We start from the raw sequence: 16,634 nt of genomic DNA on the forward strand, positions 1-16,634 counted from the left end.
GAAACTGATTTTCAACTTCTGGCCTCCAGAATTGTAAGATAATAATTTGTTTTGTTTTGTTTTAAGCCATTAAGTCTGCAGTAATTTGTTAGAGAAGCTACAGGAAACTAATATAGGCTCCCTCCTAATCATTGTGATTACTTGTCTTTAGACTAGAGCGCCTCACACCCTTTGTGAGGAAGTGTGGTGTGGGGAAATGTTGTCCGTGTCCTTCGCCACATTCTTCATTTTCCCTGTTAGCAAATATGAAGTGAACTCACCAAGGATCTCACCCTCTTGAACTTCTAGCTCTCTGGCATTTCTGTTCTCCCCTCTCTCTAGTCATCCTCCTGGATTCCAAAGCCTCCCAGGCTGAGCTGGGCTGGACTGCACTGCCAAGTAATGGGGTAAGTGTAAGCCTTTCCCTCCCTGTCCCTAGGACACTCTGGTGGTCCAGGACTCAGAACCTTTAGCTCCTCGTGGTTACATCAGATCAAAATGCTCCTCGGAGCATGTGGTCTCCACCAGCCCTGGCTTCAGGCCAGAGTGGCCTATTAGAAAACATTGAGTCTTCGGTCAGGAAAAAAAAAAAAAAAAAAAAAAGCAAAAAGATAAGTGAGAAGAGAGCTAGCTGTGTCTAGGAACAGAAATATGGCATCTGGATGGAGCCAATGCTGGACAGGGCCTTGAACTCTGTAGATCCTCCAAGCAGTGTTGTTGATGGGTGGATTGACAGAACAAGAAAGACTGGGAATACAAAAAGAGGCTTGGAAACTTGAGGTAGTGGTGGGGAGATGTGATGGTGTAAGAGCAGCTTGGTGTCGAGGAAAGGCACTGCGTGTCAGGAGACCCCATTCCTAGCTCTCCACCTCTACCTCCACTAGCTCTCCAGCTCTGCTACTAACTCGACGTATGTATACACTCAAGTTACCTCTCTCTGGAGCCTCAGTTTCCCCATCAATTGTCGCCAACATTTCTCCCATCTCTGTGTCTTGTAATTTCAGGGGTGGATATGGGGAAGGAGGGGAGAAGAGAATGCAGAATGAAGGGGAAGGGGAGGGGGTTCAGCCCGAGTCACCGCCAGGACTTGACCTCTTGGGGGCGACTTGGCTCTGAGCTGCCTAAATCTTTGTTCTACACCCCAGTGGGAGGAGATTAGCGGCGTGGACGAACACGACCGTCCCATCCGCACATACCAGGTGTGCAACGTGTTGGAGCCCAACCAGGACAACTGGTTGCAGACTGGCTGGATCAGCCGTGGCCGAGGGCAGCGCATATTCGTGGAGCTGCAGTTCACACTGCGCGACTGCAGCAGCATCCCCGGAGCCGCGGGCACCTGCAAGGAGACTTTCAATGTCTACTACCTGGAAACCGAAGCCGATCTGGGCCGCGGGCGTCCCCTCACAGCGGGCAACAGGCCCCGCAAGATTGACACTATCGCGGCAGACGAGAGCTTCACTCAGGGGGACTTGGGCGAACGCAAGATGAAGCTGAACACAGAGGTGCGGGAGATTGGTCCGCTCAGCCGGCGGGGTTTCCACCTGGCCTTCCAGGACGTGGGCGCATGCGTGGCGCTGGTCTCCGTGCGCGTCTACTACAAGCAGTGCCGCGCCACGGTGCGGGGCCTGGCGGCGTTCCCAGCCACCGCAGCCGAGAGCGCCTTCTCCACGCTGGTGGAGGTGACCGGAACGTGCGTGGCGCACTCAGAAGGGGAGCCCGGCAGCCCCCCGCGCATGCACTGCGGCGCCGATGGCGAGTGGCTGGTGCCCGTGGGCCGCTGCAGCTGCAGTGCGGGATTCCAGGAACGTGGTGACATCTGTGAAGGTATCCAGCGCTCTGGGGGGTGTGGTGTGGGAGTGTAGCACTCAGATGGCAGTTGGGAGAGAGTGTGCACTAGATGAAAGAGGCAGGGTGGGGAGTGGGGAAGCCGTAGGCTATGGATCCCAGAGTTGTGACTTTCTGTGGCGCTTCCAGTTACCGCAGCCAGGACCAGTGAGTGAAGTTAAGGGAGGTGCATTGACTCCATATAAGAAGCATCAGGGACCTATATTTCAGGCACCACGACAAGCACCTCACACAGGTCTTCTCACTTATTCAGAGCAATAAAGTCATCATTATCCCTATTTCGCAGATGAGGAAACAAGCTCAGAGAGATTAACCCCTCACCTGCAGTTAGGAAATGGAGAACCAGGATTTGAATCCAAATTTGCCCAACTCTCAAGTTCTTTCCACTACACCATCCTGCCTCCCTTATGCATAAGGAAGAACACTACAGTAGTCCAACTCGTCGAGCAAGGGGCTAGTGGGATTGGGTACATTATAGAGAGTGAGCTCCCTGTCACTGACAACATGCAAGTCAACAACATGAGCTGGAGAGGGCAAGAGATTGGGAGGCTGCACTAGATGACTGCTAAGATCCCACCCACTTCTCTGAACTAGAGTCACTGTGCGCCCTAGGGGGATCCTCCATGTTGCGGTTCTGTTGGGCTCTTTGGTCTGTAGGGGCCCCAGGATCAGACCTCCTCTTCTCTCCCCTATTTGTGGCTTTCAGAATTGAGGGTAAGAATGGGGGATGGATGTGTGCACTTAATGGAGAAAGATCAAGTGATACTTTTTCTAAACCAGGCCCTTTTCTGGGTGCCAGCACAACAGAAATGAATCAGGCACAATCTCAACTCTTGAGAAACTAACAGCCTAGATGGAAAGATGTAAAAATTTAAAAATCACGACAGGGTGATATATGGTCTAATAGAGGGATTAATACAGTGGTGGGAAGACAGGGCAGGGGGTGGTGACTAAACTTGCTCTCATTTCTTTGTTCAGTTATCCATTCAATATGAATTGAGAACACACCATCTGCATTTATTGAGGGTTTACTATATGTATGTAGATGAATTTCACCATCTCTTCCCTGGGGGAACTTGTGGTTCAGTAAGGGACTTGGAGACATGAACTTTCCTGAGCTCTCCAGGTAAGGTTGCGATCTACCTCTGTGCTCTCCAAACCTCTATTTCTGTTCTCACTCCATGGTATAAGCAGTGACCTACTTATGTGTGTTTCCACCACTGGACTAGGAACTTCTTGAGCTCAGGCAATGGGTTGTATTAGTCTCAGCAGCTCCAATGTCCATAACAGGACATATGGTAGGTGCCCAATGGAAATGTATTGTGTGAATGAGCAGTCATCATAGGGTGTGATATGTATCAATAGAAAGCTGAGGGATCCTGGAGACTGGAGAACCCAATTCTAAGGGTGGAGAGAGATGGTGAGAAGCCCTTTCTTCCAGGCAGCTGAGAGCATTCTGGGTTGAGAGATTGTGTGCAGAAGCACAGAGGCAGGAGAGAACGTAGCATGGTTGGGGCTTGGTAAGTCAGCATGGCCGGAGCAGGGGGCATTTGGGGGTGTGAGGGGTGATGGGGCTGGAGAGGGGCAGGGGCAAATCATGAAGGGCTGAGGGGTGATGGGGCTGGAGAGGGGTAGGAGCAAATCATGAAGGGCCTTGAACACTGGGATAAAGAGCTTAGACTTTAGACTTTAGATCATTAGGGAGGATTTGAAGCAGAGAGGTGACATATTCAGATTTCTATTTTCAAAAGATAACTCGAGCTACAATTACAAAGAAAGGATTGGAGAAGGAAAGAATAGAGACCAGAAGACGAGGAAAGAAGATGATCCAATAGTTCAGGAGAAAGAGCACAAGGTCTGAACTAAGGCAGTAGCAGAGATCATTGAGAGATGAGGATGGGTGTGATAACGAGAAAGCATCCACAGCACTTGGTGACCATGTGATCCCAGAGGAGAAAGGAGTCTTTTTGACTTACATGCATCTGGAGGACTGAATGGATAGAGTAATTCACTGGGGTAGAGAATGCAGATCATGGATGGACCTATGAAATTGATGGTTTCCATGGTGCCTTGAAGTAGAGGTAGCTAGAACATGGGTTGGGAGCTCAGCAACAGAGAGAGATGCTACTTGAAGTCGCGGGTGTGGTGGGGACAGACCAGGGAGAATGTATGGGGCCAAGAAGCAAGAGGGCCAATGATGACGTCTCACAGAAGAGTAACACATAAGGGGAAGTGGGAGAAACGGAGCCCATGAAAGACTGCAAGGCAGTGATCAGAGGCTAGAGGAGAGTGTGATTTCATGGTAGTCAAAGGCAATGAGATGTCTAGGGGGGAATGGCCTGCAGGGTTGGTGAGCAGTCAGGTAAGGTGTGGATTGGCCAGTGTCTGCCTGGTGAAAGCAGTCTCAGCTGAATGATGGAGAGAGTGACCTGCTGCAGTGGGTAGGATGAAGGAAGCCAGAACTAGAGCCAGGGAAGGTACACCCTCTCTGGAGTCTCGGTTTGAAAGGGGAGGAGAGGGTGGCATGTCTTGGGGAGGACATTGGGTGGAAAGAGGTTTTCTACTGTAGGTGGGAGCCTTGTTTACATGATGAAGGCAGGAGCCAGTGGGGTACCAAATGGGGCGCCGGGAGCGTGGGAGTGGCTGGCCTCAAGGAGAAGTATTTTATTACCGATGTGGGTCAGAATTGCTGACGCATGCTGCTAACAAAAAGCAGGCCATGTTTTGTCAGTTTTATTGGTTTTGCAGACAGTGCCCTACTGCCCGCACCCTAAATGGACTGCTTTTAAAGCTCCACTCCCTGTACTGTCAGTGGGAAGTGCTGGTAGACAAGAAGCAGGGTAAGAATCAGGAGGTGAGATGCCCGAATGAAGGTAGTCTGGGAGGAGGTGAAGGGTGAGATCCAGAGGGAAGGAGGGGCTGATCTTCAACTGGAGTGGGGCTCACCCCTCTTGCAAATCTGGAAGGAAGGAAGGAGAGGGAAGATGGGTGTGGATGGAGGAGTTTGTGGGTTTGAGAACCAGGCATTGAGAGAATAACCACCTGATGGCCTCCCCTCTCCCTGTGAGGTAGGAGGAAGGCATCTGTACCAGTGGACAGTGGGATGCTGGTCTGTCTTATTCACTGCTGTCACTCCGGAGTCCAGAACAGCAGCTGGCTCATAGTAGACGCTAAAAAAAAATGTGGAATGAATGGATCAGGGGCTGGAGGAAGGGGTTTGGATACACTCTGGGCAACGAGAGAGACAGACACACAGTTAGGAATCCAATCCCACTTCTGACTTAGGCTGAGACCAGACAAAGGCCATTTGTAACGGCATCAACTTTGCCTCTGAGAGGAGGGAACTGGAGAGGATGCCAGGGAAAGCTTCTCAAGGGAGGTATTATTTTGAACTGAGGTTTTGAAAAACATAGGAGTTTGCCAGGAGAGAAGGGAGAAGACCCCGAAGTGCAGAAAGAAGAGTTCAGTGTGACATGGCAGGGTGGGAGCAGGGGGTTGGCATTGTGGAGCTGTTGGAGAGTTTTAAAAAGGGAAGTGAAATGGTCAGATTTGTATTTAGAAAGTGAAGGCCTTCCACATGCCTTCTGTGCTAAATACAGAGATCTCTCTAAAGGCAGATGACCCGGACTTTTGTTCCTCCTCTCCCAGCCACTAGAGCAATTACTGAAAGACTTGGGGTTCCCCTTGGTGGGAAATCAGGGTGTATGACCCGTGTCTTCAAATCTCTGTAGGACTGCCCTGGAGCAGAGGGACCCAAGCAGACATACTATGGCTCCACAGGGCACACTGAGACCCTGTCATGGTGGCATGAGGTGGGTGCCACGCAGGGAGGCTGATCTGGGCTCAACAGAACTTTCTAACTGCCAGCAGCAGAGGCAGCCCCAGCAGAAGGTGGCTCCCCATTACCAAGTATCTGAGCAAAGACAGTGGCTACTGCTAGGAAAGCTGCCTGAGGGCCACTGGGAGTTGAACTAGACAAACCCTGCAATTGTGACTCTGACCTTGAGGAAAAGAGGGAGGGGCCAGAAGTCAGGAGTCACTTCCTGAGTCCTCCCCTCAGTACAACCCTCTTCTAAACAGAGTCTCTTAATGTAGAAGTAACCAGTGTCTAATGGGGCTGCCCATCCCTGGGACCCCAGATGCCCACATGCACATGGAGAAAGGGAGCCTCCAGCGTTCTTTCCCCTCTGCTGTGAGACTCGGCAAACAGAGGTGGGCAGGTCATGCTTCACATTTGACTGAGGGTTTCTTGAGGCCAGAGAGATGCTGGAAGTGGTAGAGGTAACACTGGAACCCAGGTCTCTTGAGTTCCAGCATGGGCTACTGTTGCTCGGGAGGCCATGATGTTAGTGAGTTCCACGCTTTGTTCTGAAGGCAGAGATTTCCAAAGGTTCCTGGGCTTCCGAGGCCCTGCCTAAAGCTGCCGTAAGCCCAGGATGCTAGGTGAGATGGACCCTCCCAAGCTTAAGCCTTCCAGATAATGGGAACCCTCAGTTCCCTTGCCCTCTTCTCCTGGACAGCCTGAAAGTTCTTCCCAAGGGCTAATCTACACCCCTTCTGCTGTACTATGTCTTCCTGGGACTGGAGAGCAGCCAGCCTTCCACAACCAGCTACACTAGAGAAGAGGGATAAAGAAGTCCTGGCAGGGGCAGGGAGCAAGGTGAGGACCACCCCAGCTCTGAGACGAGGGCTAGGAGCCATTTGCCTCCGTCCCGGGCCCAGCTGGTGAGAAATTTTTTAAAGTGGGTGTTTAGCTGTTTCCACTTCAGGCCTGAGATGGAGGAATAGTAATTACTCCCATTATTGTGTAAATGTTGTCTGTGCTGTAAGCGGTTTGCCTGTTTTATCTCAATCCCCCAACCACCTTTTGGAGGTAGGTGTTCTCTACAAACCTCAGAGAGGTCGACCAACTTGCCCAAAGCCACACAGCAGATAAGGGGTACAAAACAGCTGCAAACCCAGGTTGTTTAGATACAAAAGCCTGTGCTCTTAACAAATGAGTTTTGGGGGAAGGGAAGTGAGAGTAGTGAAGTAACTGATGATGTGTCAAGGGTAGAACCTAGAACTTTCTCTCTCCACCTGGCTGGCTCTTCTCTCAAATTGGAACCAAATGTGTCAGCTGAGGATTTATGATGCATTAACCCCAAATAGTGGTGGTGGGAGGGTGAGCTCTGACAACAGTGTCTGTGTCAGAGTGTTTGTAACTGGGAGTGGGAGGGTGTCTGTCCTGGGTAACCGGGGAACACCTCTTGGAGGCACCTCTTTTCTGCTCTCACACCAAGACTGGAAAGCTTGGCATTTTTTTTCTTCTGGTGGGCGTCAGGGCAGTATGGTGTGGGCTCTGAAACCAGTTTGCTTGTGTTGGACTCCCACTATTTACTAGCTGTGGGACTTGGGGCAAGTTACTTAACCTCTCTGAGCCTTAGTTTCCTCATTTGAAAAATGAGGCTAATGTACGTACCTCACAGGTGGTTGTGAGCATTTAATGAATTACTAAGAGTGAAATACTCGTGTTCACACATTAGGGGCTTAGTAAGGGTTAGGTGATACTGGGTTGTTCAGTGCTGGAGTAGCTGAGTGGTCCCCCCACTCCATTCCCCATCAGAATTCGAGGATATAAGCCCCCTAATGAGGCAGTCAGGACAGTGGGGGAGCAAGAAGCTGTGGAGGAGCCCCCTCCTCACGCAGTTCCTCCCCGCAGCCTGTCCCCCAGGGTTTTACAAGGTGTCCCCGCGGCGGCCCCTCTGCTCGCCCTGCCCCGAGCACAGCCGGGCCCTGGAAAACGCTTCCACGTTCTGCGTGTGCCAAGACAACTACGCGCGCTCACCCACCGACCCGCCCTCGGCGTCCTGCACCCGTGAGTCCCCCTCCTGAATGCCTTCCAGAGGTGGGGCAGGGAGAGGGCGGTTCAAAAAGGCGTGGTCGAGGCGTCGGTGAGGGCAGGGAGCACCAAGGCGCATGTGGGGCCAGCGACCTGGTTGGTAGGGTGGAGGGAGGGGAGCCTGCTGGGGAGGGATGGGGGCCGGGGCCTAGGGTTGGAAGAACAGGACCACAGAGAGAGGGATGAGGTTAGGCTTCTTGGGGGATCGTAGAGTGGACCTCCCCCACCGTTCCCGCCCTGGCCTCTCCGGACTCTCCAGGCAGGAGGGGGCCTTACAGCCCGCTCGGTCCCCAGATCCTCATCCTCGCCCCCCCACTAACGTCCTCCCACCCTCTCACTGACCGCGCCCCACTCCCACATCCCGCTCCTCACTGGCCCAGTCCCGCCTCGCTGACCCCACGCCCCCCACCCCGCGCCTCCTTCCCGCAGCCGCCTACTGACGGCGGCCGCCCCTGTGTCCCCAGGGCCGCCTTCGGCGCCGCGGGACCTGCAGTACAGCCTGAGCCGCTCGCCGCTGGCGCTGCGGCTGCGCTGGCTGCCGCCGGCGGACTCGGGCGGCCGCTCGGACGTCACCTACTCGCTGCTGTGCCTGCGCTGCGGCCGCGAGGGCCCGGCGGGCGCCTGCGAGCCGTGCGGGCCGCGCGTGGCCTTCTTGCCGCGCCAGGCGGGGCTGCGGGAGCGCGCCGCCACGCTGCTGCACCTGCGGCCCGGCGCCCGCTACACCGTGCGCGTAGCGGCGCTCAACGGCGTGTCGGGCCCGGCGGCCGCCGCGGGAGCCACCTACGCGCAGGTCACCGTCTCCACCGGGCCCGGGGGTAAGGCCGCCCCGCGTGCTTCCCCATCCCGCGCACCGCGAGCATCCCCACAACCCGCAGCCACTCCAGATAAACCTCGGTCCCGGGTTTCAGATCAGCGCTGGGCACAAAAACCTCCCACCGAGGGGGCCACGGGGGAGGGATTGAGGATGCAGGTGGCTCTGTGCCCCTGGGCCAGAGAGGTTATGAATGTTCAGCGAGTCTGCGGAGCCAGTGCGTGCTTTTCCTTCTCCTGACCTCGCTGGAAGGCTTTGCCCCACATCCACCGCCGCAGTTGCCTTGCTACTCATTTCCCCAAAAAAGAGGTGGAAAGTCTCTCGATCTTTTGCCCTCCCTTTTCAAAAATTTCAGTAGGAAGCAGAATCATTCCTCCTCTCCTGTCTTAGAAAGAGGGACCTGGTGTGTCCCCTTGCCTTTGTCTCTCGGCCTCTGCAAGGGTTTTGCTGCGCGAGTCATCTCTTTCCCGGTCCTGGAAAAGGGCGAGGTAGCCGGAAGGGTCAGACTGCAGGGGCGATAGAATTCACTGGTCAATACACGACAGTCATGTTTTGGAGTCTGGAACTGAGATGAATAAATGAAGACCTACAATCTTTTTATACTATGCCTTCCTCATTCTTAACATTTATTTTGATTTGTCTCTCACTCAGCTGGGGTACACCATCAAGTAGTCCTTCAAGTATCCTTTGCAAGAAAGATCAGTGAGTGGTGTGGTTTCTGAGTCTTTTCGTATCTGAGAACATATGATTGGTTTGTGACTCTGCTTCCCTGTCTTCTGGCAGTTGTATTGCAGAGAAGTCTGAGGCCAGGGTCATTTTCTTTCTTTTGTAAGCAACTTGGGTATAAATGTGAGCACGCGTGGGATGTTTGTATAATTCTTTACCATACTGGTGAAAATAAAATTTAACCAATATTGATCTCTTTTTATTGAGTTTGGCTAGAATATAGTAAAACTTTTGATCTACATACCTTTTTTTCTGTTTTCCTGGGAAAAAATTTTTTTTAGTTATTGCTTGGACTAGAACTTCTGAAAGCTCCAATCTCTCTCTTAAGAATCTCTAAGCCTTAGGTTGTACATCCATTTTCTGATTCTTAAATCTTGTCACTTCCTTTGTCATTTTCGGCTCTTAATCCATTTCCTCTGCCTCTGGGGAGAGGTTTTCCAGTTTGTCTGGTTTTCTGGAACAACAGTTTTGTTCTTTGTTTTACTCTCTCTATTGTGATTTAACATTTGCCATTGCGTTTACATTTTACAAAATTCAGTACAGAGAAAGAAAAAGCATCCATAATCCTATTAACCAGAGGTACACAACTAATATCTTGAAGTACATCCTTCCAGATTTTTTTTCTCTCTGTATCCATATCTAGAACTATCTATTATAAAGTCCCTTTTGCATGATACACGTAATACAAGTTTTTATCTGGTACTTTCTATTAACAATCTTGGTATAGATGGATTTATAAGGACATATTCTTTGTTTCTATTTCATTAATAAAAATACTAAGCTGCCACTGATTGAGTGCTGCTCTGTGTTGGGCACTGTGCAATGTGAATTTTTTTTATATTAATTCGCTTAAACAGAATGATAATCATCTTTCAAATGATGAAACTGAGAGGCCAAGTGAATTTTCCAAAGTTAGCCAGCTAGTGGTGGAGACCCATCTTTGAAGTCAGGTCTGTCTACCACCAAAGCCCTGTGCTTTTAGCCTCTTGACCGTATATTACTTTCACTTTTTACTAGAACTTAAAAAAAAATCAGCAATGGATGTTAATTTTACAAAATGCTTCTTAAGCATCTTTCAAGATGACCACATGGTTTTTTTCTCCTTTGACCTGTCAGTATGGTGAATTCTATTAACGGGTTTTTCAATGTAAGCTCTTTTTGCATTTCTAGATTATACACTACGATATGAGGGTATTATTCTTTTAACATTTGCTGAATTAATTTGCTTATATTTTGATTTTTTTTCCGTCTACATTTATAAGAGATTAGTGGTTTTTTTTTTTTAAATTATTGTGTTCTTTGTCAAGTTTTAACATTTTGGTAATGCTGGCTTTGAAAAAGTCATTGGAAATAATCTCTTCTTTTTCTCTGCTCTGGAACAGTTTAAATAGCATAATTATCATTCTTTGAAGGCATGCAAAACTGCCTGGGAAACGTTCTGGGCCCTGTTCCTTCTTCTGGGCTCTGTTTGATGATATTCTCTATCTTTCCATAACTTCTTAAAAAAAAAACAAAACAGATTCATCTTGGCTTGGATCATCTGTCCAAACCACAGTCAACTTTTTTTTAATTTATTTTTAAGTTTTTTATTGACGTATAGTTGACTTACAGTGTTGTGTTTTTCAGGTGTAGCAAAGTGATTCAGATATGCATACATATATGTGTGTGTGTGTATATATATATATATATATATATATATATATATATATATATATTCTTTTTCAGAGTATTTTCATTATAGGATATTATAAGATATTGAATATAGGTCCCTGTGCTATACAGTAGGTCCTTGTTTTTTGTTTGTTTTATATAGAGTAGTTTGTATATGTTAATCCCAAACTCCTAGTTTATCCCTCCCTACTTTTCCCCTTTGGTAGCCACAGTTTGTTTTGTATGGCTGTAAATCTACTTCTGGTTTGTAAATAAGTTTACTTGTATCATTTTTTTAAAGATTCCATATATAAATGATATCACATGATATTTGTCTTTGTTTGACTTTCTTCCCATAATATGATAATCTCTAGGTCCATCCATGTTGCTGCAAATGGCATTATTTCATTCTTTTTTATGGCTGTGTAGTATTATATATATTAATATATATATATTTATATATATATATAATTAATATAATATTTAGTATTATATATATAAAGTATATATATATATCAACTTCTTTACCCATTCCTCTGTTGATGGACATTCAGGTTGCTTCCATGTCTTGTCTGTTGTAAATAGTGCTGCTACGAATGTTGGGGCACATGTATCTTTTTGAATCAGAGTTTTCTCTGGATAAATGCCCAAGAGTGGCATTGCTAGATCATACATTAACTCTACTTTTAGTTTTTTAAGGAACCTCAATACTGTTCTCCATAGTGGCTGCACCAGTTTACATTCCCACCAACAGTGAAGGAGGGGTCCCTTTTCTCTACACCCTCTCCGGCATTTATTATTTATAGACTTTTTAATGATGGCCGTTCTGACTGGTGTGAGGTGTTACTTCATTGTAGTTTTGATTTGCATTTCTCTAATAATTAGCAATATTGAGCATCTTTTCATGTGCCTATTGGCCATCGGTATGTCTTCTTTGGAGAAATGTCTTCTATTTAAGTCTTCTGCCTATTCCTTTTTCTCTTGAGTATTCTTGCCAGAAGTTTATTTTATTGGTTATGACAAATAATCAGCTCTTGAATTTATCAATTTCACTGCTCTATACTTTTGTCACTTATTTTATGGTTTTTATCTTTATTAATACCATCCTCCTGCTTTCCTGAAGTCTTTTTCTAGGTGAGTTCAGTGCTTAGTTTTTATATTATAGTTTTAATATTTTAAGCCTATAAGTTTTCCTCTCAGTGTAGCTTTGGTCACATCCAGTATGTTTTTTTTTTAAATTTTATTTATTTATGTATTTATTATTGTATTACTTTTTTTTATTTTAGGGGGAAAGTAACTAGGTTTATTTTTTCAGAGGAGATACTGGGGATTGAACCCAGGACCTCGTGCATGCTAAGCATGCACTCTACCACTTGAGCTATACCCTCCCCCCTCCAGTATGTTTTTATATATAATATATCACATTGTTAGTACTGTCTTTTTTTGTAGATATAATTCACATACCATAAAATTTCACGTATCTTTTAAAGTGTACAATTCAGTTGTTTTCCCTTTGCAACTATCGCTAACTATCTTGTTCCAGAACATTTTCATCACCCCCCAAAGAAACCCATTAACAGTCACTCTCCATTCCTCCTACCACCCTCCGGCCCCAAAAACCCACTAATCTACTTTCTGCCTCTATGGATTTGCCAATTCTGGGCATTTTATATACATGGAATTATACAATATGTAGACTTCTGTGTCTGGCTTTTTTCACTTAGCATAATGTTTTCAAGGTTTGTCAATGTTTAGCATGTATCAGTATGCCATTCCTTTTTATGGCTAATATTCTAGTGTATGAATATATCACAGTTTTGTTTATTTATTCAGTTTATAGACTTTGGGCAGTTTCTACTTTTTGGCTATTATGAATAATGCTGCTATTTACATTCATGTACAAGTTTTTGTGGAAACATAGGTTTTTCAGTTCTCTTGGCTATATACTTAGGAGTGGAATTGCTAGATCACATGGTGTTATAGACAGACTTGTCTCCCCTAAATTCATATGTTGAAGCCCTAACCCCTGGTGTGATTGTATTTGGAGATAAGGCCATTAAGGAAATAATTAAGGTTAATGAGATCATAAGGGAGGGGCCCTAATCTCAAGGACTGTTGTCCTTACCAGAAGAGGAAGAGACATCAGAGCTCCTTTGCTCTCTCTGTGAAAACACAGAGGAAAGGCCAGGTGAGGACACAGCAAGAAGGTGGCTGTCTGCAAGTCAGGAAGAGAGCCCTCACTAGAATACAAATATAAATCTGCAAGCATCATCTGGTATTTCTAGCCTCTAGAGCTGTGAGGAAATAAATTTTTGTTGTTTAAGCCACCCTATCTGTAGTCTCTTGTTATGGCAGCCTGAGCTGACCAATACATATGGAAACTTTTTATCTTTTTGAGGAGCTGCTTAACTTTTTGAGGAATTGTCAAACTGTCTTCCAAAGCAGCTATACCTTTTTACATTCCCACCAGCAATGTACAAGAGTTCCAGTTTCTCCACATCCTCACCAACACTTGTTATTGTTTGTCTTGCTGATTTCAGCCATTCTAGTGGCTGTGAAGTGGTAGCTCATTGCAGTTTCAATTTGCATTCCCCTAATGACATCTTTTCATGTGCTGGGTTTTCTTTTTGTCATTGAGTTATAAGAGGTTTTTTCCCCCTAACATATATATTCTGGATACTAGACCTTTCCTAGGAGTGCTGTATAACAAAGCACAAAGAATTGGGTGGCTTAAAACGAAAGAAATTTATTGTCTCACACTCTGGAATCTAGAAATTTGAAATCAAGATGTCAGCAGGGTCGTGCTCTCTCTGACTGCTCTAGGGGAGAATCCTTCCTTCCTTCTAGCTTCTGGTGTTTGCTGGCAGTCCTTGGCCTTTCTTGGCTTGTAGGCACATCACCCCAATCACATGGCCCTCTTTATCCTGTGTGTCTTCACATCATCTTCCTTCTATGAGTGTCTATCTCTCTGTCTAAATTTCTCTCTTCTCATAAGGACACCAGTCTCACTGGATTAGGGCCCACACAAATGACCTCATGTTAACGTGATTACCTCTGTGAAGACCCTATTTCCAAATAAAGTTATATTCTAGAGGTACTAGGACACACAGTTCAACATATAACAACCATTATGATACATGATTTGCAAATATTTTCTCCTACTTTGTGGGTTGTCACTCACTTTTTCTCCAGTTGAGATATAATTACATTTAACATAATATTAATTTCAGATATACAACATAATGATTTGATATTTGTATATGTTGTAAAATGATCACCACAATAAGCCTAGAACATCCATAACCCACATTGTTACAAATTTATTTCCTTGTGATGAGAAATTTAAAGATCTACTTTTAGCAATTTTCAAATATATAGTGTAGTATTGGTAACTCTAGTCACCATGCTGCACATTACATCCCTAGGACTTATTTATTTTATAACAGAAAGTTTGTACCTTTTGACCACCTTCACCCATTCTGCCTGCCCCTCACCCTCCACCTCTGTCAGCCACCCGTCTTTCACTTTCCTGAGTGGTATCCTTTGAAACTCAAAAGTTTTAAATTTTGATTAAGTCCACTTAAATTTTTTCTTTGGTTGCTTGTGCTTTTGGTTTCATATTTAAGAACCCACTGCCTCAGTCAAGGTCATGAAAATGTAGACGTATGTTTTCTTCTAGTATAGTTTTGACTAAGATTATTTTAGAGAATGTGTTTTAATTTCTGGTTGACTTGCTTTCATTTTGTCATCTTTTTGTTTCGCATTTTACTGCTTCATGTTTAGAGAAAAAAGGTTGGTACAATTTTTTGCTTTTTAAAGTAACAATTGAGGTTTTCTTTGTGGGCTAAGATACAGTAAACATTTTACGATTCCATGGCTGCTTTGAAGCGATATGTATTATTTTTGAACTGGGATGTTTTCTTTCTCTTTCTCTCTCCATATATAGCGTGGGGGGGTAGGTAATTGGGTATATATATATATATATATACATATATATATATATATGTATATATATATATATATAGTATGACAGAGGTTTTATATATATATATATATATATATATACATTTTTTTTTAAATTTTTTTTAATGGAGGCATTGGGATTGAACCGGGACCTGGTGCATGCTAAGCATGCTCTCTTCCACTGAGCTATACCCTATCCCCACCATTTCCTTCTTACTGTCTACTTGATGTTCCAAAGACTAAGCAGTTTAAACTTCCCATTCTGCTTGTGATTTTGTTAAGCTCCTTATACTTATAATGAATTTTCTTTTCAATTTTGCTAATGTGCATTTAGTTTCCCTACAAGCCTTTCTCACCTTCTTCACTTTAATCTCATCCCATTCTGTTTCTTTTTCTTCTCCATCTGTTTTCTCTTCGTGGCCTTCTGTTTCTACTTCAGGAAGCTGTGTTTTCTTTCATCTTCTTTAAGATGCCAGACAGCCTCCTCACTTGTTCTTCTAACTGTCGTACTAAATGACTCTTAAAGATCTGCTCCTCCTGAGTCTTCAGAATAATAATTTTTTTGCTTATTCAGAAATATTTTTTCATATGCCCCATTTTTGGTGTTTCTGTTTACTTGTTCTTGAACATAGAAACAGCTGATGCTTGCAGAAACAAAAAACCAAAAAACCAAGATATATGAATTGTCCTTCGGATTGGTTTGTAAGGCTTTTAGCTGCAAGTAACAATACATCTTAATCCAAATGACATGCAACTGGCATGATCTCATAGCTTACCTAAGAAGAGTAGAATTAGAGCTTTGTTAATTAAGCAGCTCAACAGTGTTCTTGAGGACCCAAGTTCTTTCTGCCTCTACACTCTGTCATCCTTATAACAGGCTGGTTCCCTTAAGGTGGCAGGTTGGATGCAGCAGTTCCAGACATCACATCCTAACCATGCAGGGCAGAAAAAGAACTGTTTCTTCCTTGCAGATGTCTCTTTAAGAGCAAGAAATCTTTCCCAGAATCCTTCCTTCCCTTAGGTGGTTTCTCATTAAGTTGGGCAGAACAGGATTATAAACCCAACCCTAGCCCAATTATTGGTAAAGGGAGTGAGTGCACGCAGGTGTTTTAGAACCATCAGAATTAACCTGAGTCACCTGGGGGTGGGGAGACCCTGAATCAAAAACTGGGCTCAGTCAGCAGGGAAGGGGACATGGCTGTTGAATAGATTTCCAATAGTGTCTTCTGTAGTCTTGGTACCACTTGGGTGCTGGCTGAACCTTCTACCTCTATATCCTAGCCATCTGATAGCTTTCAACAAATGCTTTTAAAAATGACATTTCTAGCTCTTTCCTTTCCCTGCCCTCTATCTGCATGTACAAGGGATTGTGCCACTTCCTAGGATGTTTCATCACTCTTCTCCCTTTGGTACCTACACCTTGTCCGGGATCTGCCATCTCCAAGTGCATTTAGGCTGAAGAGGCTCTCTCTGGGAACAGGGAAGAACACTTTTCCTCCAAGACAACTAAGCGATAGCATGATGCCTGTGAGTTGTCCCGTTGACAAAGACTTAGCTTTTTTTTTTTTTTTTTTTTAAAGAGTCAGACAGTGGGAGGAATGATAAAGGATCTTTCAAGTTATTTCTAGGATGGGAGGCCATGTCACTCTGTGGGCAGCATAGCCTGGGGGGTTACTACAGTTGCATTTTTCAGTCTATTTCCATTGGTTTTATCACAGGTGGAAATATGCAACTCTGCTCCCCCTCCCTCCAATCTGGCAATCAGCCATCAAGACTAGT

General features: G+C 45.6%; 1 protein-coding gene across 1 annotated transcript in view; it reads left to right on the plus strand.

The window, feature by feature from the left end:
* EPHA10 (EPH receptor A10) overlaps positions 1 to 16,634 on the plus strand; it is a 38,898-nt gene that overhangs the window by 1,894 nt on the left and 20,370 nt on the right. Inside the window, exons 2-5 of the mRNA XM_074376799.1 lie at positions 322 to 386; positions 1,125 to 1,803; positions 7,526 to 7,681; positions 8,170 to 8,520. Of these exons, the coding sequence (XP_074232900.1) occupies positions 322 to 386; positions 1,125 to 1,803; positions 7,526 to 7,681; positions 8,170 to 8,520 (1,251 nt within the window). The remainder of the gene's footprint in view (positions 1 to 321; positions 387 to 1,124; positions 1,804 to 7,525; positions 7,682 to 8,169; positions 8,521 to 16,634) is intronic.

This window comes from Camelus bactrianus, chromosome 13 (genome assembly GCF_048773025.1).
Source record: "Camelus bactrianus isolate YW-2024 breed Bactrian camel chromosome 13, ASM4877302v1, whole genome shotgun sequence".
NCBI lineage: Eukaryota > Metazoa > Chordata > Mammalia > Artiodactyla > Camelidae > Camelus > Camelus bactrianus.